Below are 14,052 nucleotides of genomic sequence, written 5' to 3' on the forward strand. Positions count from 1 at the left end.
AATTCGCCGTCTCATTCGACCATTGATTAAGATTATTAAGACATTTACATCGAATATATAACGCTCATGCCCGAATTTGAAATTCTAACCAAATGTTAGATTGAAATTAAACCGATGCGCTTATCTTCCCAATCGTCGCCGCATATTGAATTACAAAGTATGATCAGGGATGGTTTCTATTTTTTTCTTTTAGCGAAATTCTTAATTCCGGTAAGGAAGGTTTCGACTACTGGATTATCTTCTCAAACGGCGAATATGTTGTACTTTCTGTGTAATGCCAACGGCCATCTATAATTCAGGATTATCTGTTGTTTGTCGGTTCGGAAAAGCAGTTGTAGGAAATTCTACGGAAGCGACAAGGAGCCTCGAGTTGTCGCGTTCCAACTCAACAAGTCACCATAATATTATGTCGACATAACGCGAAATATGGCATCAATTCGACATTAAAACGTCGACGAATCGTGAAGTTCTGATGATATATTTCGTTTTGTCGACCATTCTGTCGACCCTTTGTTTTTTTCCGGGCGACAAGTCGACATGTTTATGACGACTCGAAGGTCAGTCGTCTTATTTCTGGCGTCTTCGTCTTCCATTTCGACGTGTCGTCAAATAACGGCTTTGCCCGTGGAAAATATTTAGTCAAAAGGTCACGAAATGGCAACATATTCGTGTCGACTTGTCACGATATGTCGACATAATTGGCATGTTGCCACACGACAACTCGATGCCCCATTATGGCTCCCGTAAAATTCAACCTGAATTCATGCGAAAAAAACCCAATAGATTTTTTTCTATATTTCACGAACCATTCATTCACGGGATATCGAAAACAAAATCATCTCAGCATCCAGTCGGGACAGGACCTAAATGAACTATTGCCGCGGTGTTTTAATGGATGTTTTGCGAGGCCACCAGGGAAGGAAGTATCGGTTCGTTTCAGACGAAAATGTCAAGCATCTAGATGTCTACACGAGGAGTCTAGGCTTCCCTAAGAGTTAGACGCTGTTTGGCGCCAAATGTGGAGTGCGAAAAAGAGTTGCTTAGTGTTGATTGGCATTAATTGGTTACTCGCACTTTGGTTATTGCCGAGCCAAATAGAATTTATGATGCAATCAACGCCAGTCTCTTTTGCCCTTCGCGGAAAGTGGCAATAAAATGCCGGCGAGTGAACCAGGGAACGGATGTCAACAAATCAGAAATCTGTCGCGTGTCGTCCCTGGCAGTTGAGCATCTTATTATGCCCATCATTCTTAACATCATCCAGTCTCCACAAAGTCATCGGTAAAGTTCTCTGGACACTCAGCAGGGGTAGATCCAAGTGCAGGGTGCAGGGGTGCGCATCATCCTCTCCTTTGAAAATATTAAATGGTTGTGAAATTTTACGGGATAATAAAAATACTAAATCGATACCTGTAAAAATTTTTAAATTCAAAATTAAACATTTTTGAATTCATAAGCTCGTTCTCTGTATCTAAAAAAACGGGTTAATGTTTTCCGACGGGTTTTCTTTCGTATAACTATGATGTGCGCTATCCTGAATCAGACCCTACAGATCCGCTCCTGTCCGGTTCATTCCAAACGATGAATTGTAGTTTAATGAAATCTGAACTGGGAACTGTAGACCGGGAACGTCTCAATCGTTTAATAGATCATTTCTGTTTAAAACTGTTTCGACCCGCGAATTTTACTAGTATGGAATTTGACGATGCTTTATACAGGCGTTTCGTATACACACCTGTTTCATATCTATCGACTCTCGAAACATACCATTTTCTGGTCTAGCTAGAGCAGCCGATTTGACATTTATTTGAACGGCATTATTTATGCTCTATAGGGGATTACCTCGAGCCCAAGATAAGCCTAGTTCTTGTATTCTGGACACGAGCCCAGTAAGAAAGCTAGAATTATGAAAATATCTAATAATATAATATAGTAATAGTTTACTATGTCTTTTGTGCGTATCTACGGCCGCCCGACTACAAAGCTCACGATTTAGTATCACATTTCGACTAAACGCCAATTTGCGAAAATTCGTCCAGAGTGCTTATAATAGCGAGTGGTGACGGAACGCAGCTGCAGTCAGTCGGTTCAATGGTGAAATGCACGCCGTCAGAAGTTAATCAGTTTATCAACTCGTATAACGTTAGCGCGTTTGCATTCTAATCTAGATTTCAACAACTCAGTTTCGACACTCAGTTTCTGCACAACAGGAAAATTGCTTATCCGTGATATCCACCAACACGGAATAACCCGAATCATATAGTCGGAACATTTTGGCGTTGATCTTATAGATCGATCCGCGAAACATTTCGAAAGTTGAATCTGTTATCGAAGTTTCCAGTTCGTCGTGTTTTTTCTTTTACAAAGGAAAACTTCACGGATAAAAACGTCTCGACGATTGCCAGCGAAATTAAAGCTTTTATCTAAGTCCAGAATCAGACGTGCTTGTAATGAAGCTTTTCTAATCCGCGGTATATTTTCTAATGTTTAACGTTCGGGCGTTTTTCGCCTACACGCAATTCCATTCGCCCACGCTCCGTTTAGGCTGCGCATAACTTACTATAATGTTCACTTTCGCGAACGCGCCCGAAAATAAATATGGATTTCTTTTATTGAATTATATTAGCCTAAAAACATACGGTGTATTTAATGTGGCTTCTTGACATACGAATAACTAACGATTCAGTCGTATATTTTTTATACATGTATATATCTTATCTGCGTCACAAAACCGCTAAAAGCGCTGCTTTATCTTAAGTAAAATAAACGACTGAATCTCCGTCGTCGTAGCTCTAGGTATAAACAATTTCAGGAAACATCATTCGACCTGTAAACCGATATCGTCGTATACTCAAGTTTCGTATACCAAGCAATTCGACTCATCGAGAATGAAATATCACTCTGAACTTGCGTTGCGAACTCCGGGTTAATATATACATATTCACCAAATACAATATCGATTGTGATTTAAGATATTTCATCGAATATCGAAAAACTTATGTTCCCTATTGATTGTTAGACATAACATCGGATATATATATATATATATATATATCAGATCACTTCAATCAACTCCTAGAACGTCCGATCTTAGGTAAAAGATGAACATATTCCCGAAATAATGATAATGATAATACTAATTTTTATACAGCGTCATTCTCATCGCAGACTCGTAACACTTTGCATAAAACAGGATAAGCAATAATATAAAACGATACGAAGCCATTACAACATTTCAATTATAAGTTTCATTAAAAAATGAGTTATTAACCTCTTCTTAAGAATTACTAGTGACTCGCATTCACGAATAGATTTCGATAGAAAATAGATTTTTTAGATAGATGAATTCCATAAAGCAGGTCTCGCGCAGTTAAAATATTAACAGCCATAACAACACTACATCAGTGTAGTACGGATAATATAGAGCGAATCACTTCAGCATTCCCGAAGATGACTATTATTAGGATATGGTCGAAACGTTGATTGATCTACTAGCTTAAGGAAACATTTCAGAGTATTTCTTTGTGTAGGATTTTATATTCTTCTTCACAACACGGACTCGTAGTGTTTCATCGCATAATGATGACAATTGCGAAGTTGACGTCTAGGATAAAGCCGAAACGCTGAATAAACTACTAGCTCAAGGAAACATTTTCGGACTTAATTCTTTCGTTACTCTTGTGGGATTCTCTATACGTATATTACTTCCCAAAATTTCTAATTCATTCAAATAAAATCTTGTACATTTTTCTTCTTATGAACTCCGTGTTGAAATTTAGTCAGCCAGCCGTATGAAAATCATGTGATTTAACGATTTCAAGGACCCTTCATTCCCACCGGTTCCGAAGCGTCGACCCATTTCAAGAACTATATCATGTCGACGACCCTTCATCAATACTCTTTCTTCGCGGCATGACACGCGGTCGCAGCAGCGCGATTTCAATCAGAAAATCTGTTCGATTATATCCCGCGCTGTGGGTAGCCCTCGCCAATAGTATTTTCAGATATACCTCAATAAGATAAATCATCGCCCGGATGACTATCAGCGCGAGCTTATCGCGTCATTTTACTGTAATAAAACATTCAATCAACTTTCTATAGGATCTAGTCATATTCGCCGGAATATGCATTCAGACAAGGTAGTTTATTCGGCCCCAATCTGCTTTATCAGTGTATTCAATTGATATCAATATATCCGCGATGGGGCAATAAAACTGAACACGAGAAAATATCTTGAAAGTGTATTGGCGCCGTAAAAAATAACACATATTATATTGCCTTATATTGTCGAAAATAGATAATGTTATATGAATTATATATATATATATAATAATAGATAACTATCATATAAATTATCATTATACAGATTCTACCATATTGAGTTTCGATAAAGTTTGGATTTGAAAATATCAAAAATTGAATTGAATTGACCAGCAACCAATCTAGCCCCGATATATTGATGACGTAGTGCACATGCTCAAAAAATAACTATCAAAATTTATCAAAAATGTTCAATTGCAAGAAAAGACGCCGAAATTATTAGTTATTTTTATTTGGAAACGCTAACACTGATGACGTACTGCACATCGACTCACACAGAACCCCTTGAATAACGCATACTAGGTATTAATGTATATAAACATTATTGCAATGGTTTTGACGGCGTAAAAAACCCGCATTGTATCAAAACTGACTAACAGGTTTAGGATGACATATAGAAGAAATTAATATTCATAGAAATGAAGTTATATTCAAACTGGTATTTGAAGATATTGTCTAATCATTCCATAAATACGATGATATATTTCTTGTTATGCGGTGGTGAAAAATGAGTTCTATGTCCGAGACTTGAATCTGAAAGTCGTTTCGATTTTTAGTGGATTATACATTTTCCTTGTTGCAATACGTAGTCCATATACTGGCTGTTGATGACATTTTAGACTGACGACGGGGAAGTGGTAACCACGCGAAATATTTCTACATGTTAATTAACTTTTCAGTCAATTTGCAAATATGAGGTTTTTTCCCTTTTAGAAATAATTGCACATATATTTTTTAGATAAATGTATAGACTCTTAGCAGACACGATTTTGCTTTGGATCGGTAATGAATTTTCGAAGGAGAGCTGCACATATATATGTGTATCCACATATAATATGATTATCCGAACATATATAGTAATTAGGTTTCGTTTAGCACAGAATAATCCAGGGCCGTCAAAATACTTTAGTAATCGCATTACGACCGTGGAGATTTTGTGTCGTATATACAAACGCATTTCATCCGGGCGCGAACACATTTCAGAAAAAAACCAATCACACACGTTAGAACGCTATATTGTTCAGTTATTATTACGATTAGGAATTTTCGAAAGCCTTCATAATCGAGAATCTCGTCAATACAAAGTGTAATGAGTCCCATTGAAATATCAGTGAACGTGTTTTTAGTAAGAGCTATCAATGACAAGGCTGAAAAAAACAAATATTCACATATTTTTTCCGCCTAAACAATTTTATCAGGGTTTTGCATTGAAACAATTTTGTTAGAGGACATATTCGTAACAGTTCTATGTACTCAAAGAGTTCTTCCATAACACGGATTTTGCCTGGTTTTGATTCACGAAGACTTTCTAAGAGGGTATAAACAGTCGTAAATGTACATACAGTGATAAAGCTACGAGTGTAAGCTTTATAATGAATCGATACATTATAAGTTATATAAGTTATAGTTACGAGGAATCGAATGCTAGCCAACAGACTGTACTTAAAATCATGGCACCGAACCTTGAACTCTTATCATAAAAAGACAAAGAACTATCGTAAAGCTCAGTTTGTTTGGCTCGGTCCATACGCGCTTTTTAATCGTAAATAATAACAGACGCCTCGTTTAATATTGACTCAGTAACTCATTATATCGACAGGGATCTTTATCGAAGTGCTATTAAACTGGCAATTCGCGTAGGTTATAGGGTTATAAATTCCGCGCATAGCCGCCAGTGGAACGTGCTCGGGAAGTATACGATTTAAACCATCAACAAATACACAATATACGTCGACCGATTTGCCGATCTAATCTGATCGGTTTGCGCCGTACAAATATTCGGCGTCAGATTTCCCCATCCATTTCGCGGCGGCGTCCGACATCGGCAAATGTATGGACGCCCATCGATACACTTCCTGGGCGATATATCTATATATATGCAATGCAGAGATATAGAATTAATTCGTTGTCGATGTATGGAATACTTTCATTAGTTTCTATATTGCCTTCAAGGGATCAAGCGGGGAAGAGAACGCCGAAATCCGCATTCCCGTGACGCTGGACGTGTTTATTAGACTGATTTGGTAGACTGCTTTCTCAGTTCGATATAGACTTTAGACGAGCTCGGCATTATGTATCTCATATTCCGATTAAGTTCCCGAGAGAAATCACTCGAAAAGGAACGGTTTAATTAACGTTTTGATAAGTTAATTTCGTCAATATTACGTCAATGCGTCATTTCGACGATTATGTGATCTTAAGTCTAAAATGGCAAGCGCCAATCGTAATAATTCACAAGCGTCCATGTTTTCTATCTACAGGAAGGTTTTTTTCGAAATTAAGTATAAATACCTTGTACCTAAATGGAGATTGAGTTTGCTTACCTATCTGGAGACAGATAAACCATGTTACAAGGGTTCGATCTGGCCGGTCGTAAATGGTTCTGGCTACCGATTGCGTTCGGACTCAGCAGGTTGTGAGCGTTGGTTTTCTTCTTTTTTTTCTTCGACGAAAACGCTCGTCGGAGTAATCCCGGTTTCGGCGTGAACTCCGCGTCGTTGCCCTGGTCGTCGATTTTGTTCAGTTCGGTCATCGACCCTCCGAAGATACGCAGTAAATTCGTCATGATGGCTTCAACCGACGATGTATTTAACCGAGTCACTTTTCAAGTCGGAGTATCGATACTTTCTTTCGCGAAATGGCCATGAACGATCGTCATCTTTCACGCGTCAGTTCGTGGCGTAGCAAACCCCGTACGGCGCTGAATTTTCAGTACTTATTAAACAATAATCCTAGGTCGATCGACTGAACCAAGTAATCAACTTGAAACTAATGTCATATGCGCATATAATATGTAAGTGTTCCATATGTACATAGCACGCATAAATGTCTAACTAATAACTCACACCTTGGAATCAGTTTTAAATAAAGCCGTTTTTCACAGATAACCTCAGTACACTGTTTTCGACCACGATCGCTGAATACCGACTAGAAATGTTCGCAGTCGCTCGAGTAAATTGAACGAGTCGTTCCCCGCAACTTGGACGAAACGAGTCTGACTCGGCGGCGTTACGCTACGACTGTACCGTGTAGCCGCATCGACATCACTGATGATTCGTGTTCCGTTCGCTGAAAAGCTGCATGCGCCGACGCCGCATCTGTCTGGTTTACTCTTTCTCTCCATCTCTCTCACATTATACACACACACACACGCAAGACAGAACCGACGAGCGCGCTCGGCAATTAATTTCTTACACGGATCGATGGCGAATTAACGAAAAACTCGGCCGGTAATGTTCTAGGCTTCTCTTCGCCAGAAGGAGAGGTAATTAATTTGTTAGTGCTTAATTGAAGGCGCTGGGGGCACGGGGGAGAGTAATTCGTCGCCAGGGTTTCGACAGGTGGACGTCGTGTGACAGAGAACTCTCCGGACTAATATACACCTGATAAATGGCCGCCGACGAGAAGTAACAACTCTGAAAGCGCCACCCGATACGCAATCATCACCTGATTTTTTTTGCCTGAAGCGAATATACAGGGGCCCTGGCACCGGCCGAGATATATCGAGTAATCGATACACAGACATTGCCCTCGGAATCCTAATAAACGGCCGTTCTTGACTTAGTTTCGCCGCGAAACACTCGCGCGTAGGGAGAAGCCACACCGAACTATAATGCTATAACCGCAGACCTGACGAAATCCGATACTTTCTAATTTAATCAAAACTGTTTGCGAAGATTGTGAAAAACCCGTGACAGAAATTGGATGAGATTTATCACGAGTCGCTCGTGTTACTCCCTGACATCGTGTTCGTGATTTCCGTATTTTAATGGCGCCGACCACGTCGAATTGTCCAGCCATTAGTCGAATCAGAACTAATTAATTTGTAAATGAAGGCTTCATAGAAATTGATAAGATCTCGGCGTAGTAATCAGTGAAGTAGGAACTCCAGTGCTATATGTATGGCGTGTTTAGTTCGCCAGCAGTTGGGCTAATAGACGTGCGTGAAATTCAGGTGTATGTAAATCATCTATTCGACTGGACGTATTCAGACGAAAGTAGAGAATTGTATCTCGACAGGAGATTTTACGCTAATCCCACAAATCACGAATGCAAACTAGAAATACTACGTAGAGTCGAGCTACGTAATGTGTTTATATTTGCTAGAGTAAAACAATGGAAATTTTCGTCTAATACCTTTTAATTCTGTGTATTTATATATTTGTTTATGTGAATGACTATGTATCATACCGATGTATTAATAGTGTCTGTCTGGGTCGTCGGTCTTATTGTGAATATTCTAGTCTCCTCTGCTTAATATAAACATATTTCATTTAACTTCATTTCTTATTATGTATAATATATATTGTAATATTAAGTTGAAATAAATAAATAATAATAACTTTAATTATAATCATAATGATAATGATTATTATTATTATTATTATTATTATTATTATTATTATTATTATTATTATTATTATTATTATTATTATTATTATTATTATTATTATTATTATTATTATTATTATTATTATTATTATTATTATTATTATTATTATTATTATTATTATTATCATTATCATTATCATTATCATTATCATTATCATTATTATTATTATTATTATTATTATTATTATTATTATTATTATTATTATTATTATTATTATTATTATTATTATTATTATTATTATTTTTATCATCATCATCATCATCATCATCATCATCATCATCATCATCATCATCATCATCATCATCATCATCATTACCATCATCATCATCATCATCATCATCATCATCATTATTATTATTATTATTATTATTATTATTATCATTCACGATCGGTCAGGCTTTACTTTACGCCAATTCGTTAAGATCATCACGGAAATAGTAAAGGCCACTCGTGAACGGTTACGCCCTGTCGCGTCTGGGCATGATACGCGAAAAAAAACATCTCCTGTGCAGAATCAGATAAAATGCCGTCAGTCGGCATAATCAATCCTGGCGCTGGTAATCAGAATATTCACTCGTGCAGAAATCAATTAAATCTCTCATTAAAAGACGTAGGCGTTTGCGAATATTTTCGCGAACTCGAAACGCTAGTGAATATCGACAGCAGTTGGTCGTAGTTAATAGAACGGCGACGCTGTTTCGGTGATAAATGGGCGAGTCGTGAAAATTCATTTAGCCCCGACAGAATTGAAGATTAATGAACTCTGTCGCATTAATTGACGAATCGCATACATCAATCGCGTCGTATACATGATGTTCAGTCGTATTCGCTCTACACGAGTCTAGGCTTCCGAGTAAGGTCTCTGCAGGTAGCCGATTCAAATACGATTTATGGTCCTGGGCCCGGTTTTGCGGACTGGTATTACCTTTATCACGGGGGCTAACTCATTTGATAACGAATTGAATAAGCCCCGGATTAAAGGTTATACCAGTCTATAAAACCGGGTCCTGTTTTATTGTTGTCCGTTACTATGCGCTAGCGAAAGGGAATTTTTAAAGTTAGTTTATTTTCAATGAGTTAACTCGGAGTCAAATCTTGACTCGCATCTGTGGAACTGAACCCTGAGTAGTTATTTCCTGTTTCGTAACGGTGCTAGTTCCATCTGGGGGCGAAAAATGTGTGTCAAATCTCGATTCATCAATCTATAGAACTCCTGGAAGACGTTATAACTGACTGTGGGCTGACCGTGTAACTGTACAAGTTCGTGACGTCCCGGCCAGCGAGGAGTTCCGGCCACAGACAATACGAGACGAGATGAATCGAATATGCGCACTGACAAAACGTGATATATCTATTCACATCTCATCGAGCAGCAGACACTGTCCTCCGCGGGGACATATGAAAATGGTTCCTTCGCCTGCTCAATGTCACGCGACCGATTTGAATGATGGCACACGGCGGAATGTTGAATGATATTTCGCATTTACGATGCATGTTTACCCCTTTGTATAACCCGATACAGCGCCGACGCTCCGAGTGCATCAAAGTTTTCTTATAGAATTCCACGAAAAAAACCTAACGTTCGTGCAGGCGGTTGTAATTTGAATTTCGTTGAATAATTGAAAAGAAGCCATCTATCCGCACCTTACTAATTAGCATTTGCGACTCTGTTACGGAGCCACAAGCCCCAACGAGATAATTCTTCCGGCAATATTTACTATTCCGGAAGAGAGATAGTATTGAAGTGTTTTTTGGTTTTCATAATATCGTCATTTTTCATTTGCGAAATCATCGTTTCATTTTCGTAATCCCATCGACGGTAACAGGATTACGGCCGGGTGACTCCGGTAAAATCGATCGTATCGATGACGCGCGCGCGCGCGGTGTATCGGAATTAATGCGAAACGTAATCTTACATCACTCGAAGGAATGCGTATAATACGACCGGGTGGTAAGCCGATTTAGAACCGTCAGAATTTTGATCGGAAACAAATACAGCTGAATATTCCATTGTTGAATATTGCTTCGAGAAGATCGTCGTTATTTCAATATCCCCTTATCATCCGATACCTCGTCAAAAATCAATCGAACCGTTTTTATTCATTGCGGCTCGGCGAAGAATATCGGCGGCGTTCACCGCACCGCACCGCCCGCTCCGCACCGTAACGTTTGAAAAATGAACGTAACAAAGTCTATCGATTCCATCCGTCGTCGAAAAGCATACGTTTTTATACCTATAACCTCTCCTCGGCGTTTCTTAGAACTTGGAGAAAATGACGGACGTTTTTCCTCTTTCGCTTGCAACATCATCCGGTCAATGAAAAAATGACTCTACAGTTGCCGGCGGATAAACGAATTATAGTTTTTGTTTTCCTTTCATATCGAGTATCTTTTTACACCGGTTGTTATTCCGCTGTTCTTATCAAAGAGGGTTATCGAGAACGAGTGTACCTTCTGGTTGGTAGTTCGGCAATTCAGTGCTCTTCGCGCGGCCAATTCAGACCGAATGGCCATAACATAATATATACTTGTCAATTTTCAAAACGCTCTATTACCTTGACAATATATTCTGTCAAACTCTTCTCATCCCAATGCTATGTCAGTGAGTTACGAATTAAAACTGAATTCAAATTCTGTTCTGATGATGGCAAAATTTTTTGCCGAATCATGTCTACGCTATTCTTTTATATAGACACCGTGAAGCGATGTGCTTTTATCACGTGACCGACGCCATATTGCCGGTTAATACAATGAGCGATTTACATCACATATCCACAAAATTTTTAAATGACCATATTATCTATTGTTGTTATGTTTGGCAAATCTCCAACACTGATGGGCAAACAAACTATGACGTCACGTGCATGATGGTGATATGTGCATTATATGTAATGATACATATGAAAACTAGATCTATCATCCTTGTGTGAATTCACTGAAATCAAATTACGCTGCATTAGATATTTTGTCTAATACTATTAACTTCCCTATCATAAATCATTTAAACAAAAATTTAATGCTCTTGAATATTACTAATTTCCCTCTCATAAATCATCTCACAGAAATTCAGTTCTCTCAAAAAATTGAAACTTTATCTCCTGGTTTTTCCCTGGTTGAGTTGGCAATCAGAAACATTTGACATGCCAATCAAACTTTTTCTTCGGGTTTTCCCCATTGAGTTGTCAATCAGAAATAAATGTTTCTAGGAAGTAGTTAATCATAACTTTGGAGGAAGATAGATTTGTATTAGAGTGAATGGTAAATCAGAGAACGAGCTCTATGGTGGAGAACTATTCAAGCTGCATTGTAAAAAAGAAGAAAAGATATTGAAAGATTTAAATGATTCTAAATGCTGACTTTTCCTCGGGTTGCTCTACTGGTTTGATCTGATTCGGGAAGTACATCGAAACGAGTGATGTTACATATATGTAAAATACGACAAAAGAAAGGATCCGCAATCTTCGCCTTTGCGCTTTGCTTTCTAGTGACACTCAAGACTTTTCCATTACCGGAATAGATACATCTCCTTACAGTTGTCAGCGCGGTATGCATCTAAGTAGTTTGGTGCTATAAGTCGCTTGTCAATCGATGAAGATAAATAAACTGAAAACGGATGAGTATCTGTCTATATCATGCATATCTTACATCTATTATTCGCCATCTGTCCCCCATTTGCAAATATGAAACTGCATATCAAGAATTTTCCGAAAAGATATAGATGAGCGTCAATTTCGATCCATTATGACGGCAACCACGCCCCTGGAAAGCATGTGTATTTCCATTGAATGTAAAGTACTTAACCTATAATGCCGATATTCCTTCCGTTGCGGGATGACAACTTTATCTACCGCTCCTAATGTCAGTATCATTTCTTTTAAAGCTTATTCACGTTTTATTATGATTTCCTATACATCTTGTATTTTATCATCCCTTCCTCATCTCCATTGTTAAAAACTGGACTTGTATATTATATTACTCAAAGCACAAGAAAGATATATTTAATTTGAATATTTGAATTGAATTATGGTTTTTGAAATCTATTTCGGTTAGAAATTCTGTCTAGCCTAGGTATGTTTATTTATATATGCTCTTCCCTGGGTAACATGAACCGACGCATGACCATCAATGCAGATGAGGTAATTGCCATGTAATCGCCGAAAGTAATTCGTCATGAAATCAATTAGAAATCGTTTACTCGAAGTCGTTTACTCGAAAACTATATAGAAACGCGCGAAATATCACCGAAACCCTCGAGACACTGGTTAATAATTCATGACTTGAAAAATTTTTTTTTTCACGCGGGCGCGAAGAGAGTTGCGACCGCGGCTGCATCCGCTATTTCGTATTCACCCAGAATCGCGGCCGTATACAGTTTGTCAGCTCTCATCATTAAATTACCGAGCGACCATCTTCGCTAGTTAGAAGCCCTCGCGGCTGAAACGCGGTCCTCGCAGCGGAATAAACAAAAAACGACTATACTCGGCAAAATGTCATTAACAGCCTGTAGCTGAATTACGTCAAATAAATTGGGAAACCACCGGGGCCGTATTAATACTAATTACCGGTCCCCCGGGCGTCAAACAGCTCGCGAGAGAATCTTCTTCCTTCAACTCATATTTGCCGACTTCCACGAAGACTTAGATTGCTTTTGATGGCTGTAAATTGCAGTCGTCACGAACGACGTCGGACTAAGAAAACAACGGAACAACCCGTCCTGTAATGATTCATTAAGTCATACTATATCACCTGATCAGCTTTCTGGCTTATTTTCCAGCATTGGGATTAAAACCATTTCAATGAATGAATGATGTAATACCATAGACGAAACACTCTTAGTCCGTCTTGTGACGATAGATAGAAAATCCCACACCGATGAAACGAGAAAATTTAAGTCCGAATAGTTTCCTCAAAGTTTATAATTTATTGATTCGACCTTTCGACTATAACCTAATCGTCAATCTTTTTATGGTTTTATGGACTGGTATTACCTTTAACCCGGGGGCTAACTCTATTGAAAATGGGTTGAGCTAAGGTGTTACCAGTCTATAAAACTGGGCCCAGGAATGAAGATTTCTCGTTTAATTAGTGTGGAATTCTCTTTACGAATTGAATTGAAATAATCGGCATACACGCTAATGTCGAAATTGACACATTTGAAATATGTCTTTAAAATTTTGATTCTTGACTCTTGCGCCTACGTAAAAGAAAACTACGTAGTATGCTACGATAAATAACCTGAGTTGTTTTTAAAACGCTATCTGTGTATAGATCCATACCGTTGGCTGAAACGAAATTTCAGAAAAAAATGATTCAACCTATTCAAGTTTTTATCCAAGCTA

General features: G+C 38.3%; 1 protein-coding gene across 6 annotated transcripts in view; it reads right to left on the bottom strand.

Moving 5' to 3' along the window:
* The window catches only part of LOC141908022 (GTPase-activating Rap/Ran-GAP domain-like protein 3), a 116,390-nt gene that overhangs the window by 62,507 nt on the left and 39,831 nt on the right, over positions 1–14,052 (bottom strand). For 3 of the 6 annotated variants that reach the window (XM_074797796.1, XM_074797794.1, XM_074797792.1), the window contains exon 1: positions 6,645–7,119. The exons of the other annotated variants lie outside the window; for them this stretch is intronic. In XM_074797796.1, coding sequence (XP_074653897.1) covers positions 6,645–6,886 — 242 coding nt within the window. In that variant the 5' untranslated portion in view covers positions 6,887–7,119. Of the gene's footprint in view, positions 1–6,644; positions 7,120–14,052 lie in introns of those variants that run through there. 6 annotated transcript variants of the gene reach the window in all.

Source organism: Tubulanus polymorphus, chromosome 7 (genome assembly GCF_964204645.1).
Source record: "Tubulanus polymorphus chromosome 7, tnTubPoly1.2, whole genome shotgun sequence".
In the NCBI taxonomy this organism is placed as follows: Eukaryota; Metazoa; Nemertea; class Palaeonemertea; order Tubulaniformes; family Tubulanidae; genus Tubulanus; species Tubulanus polymorphus.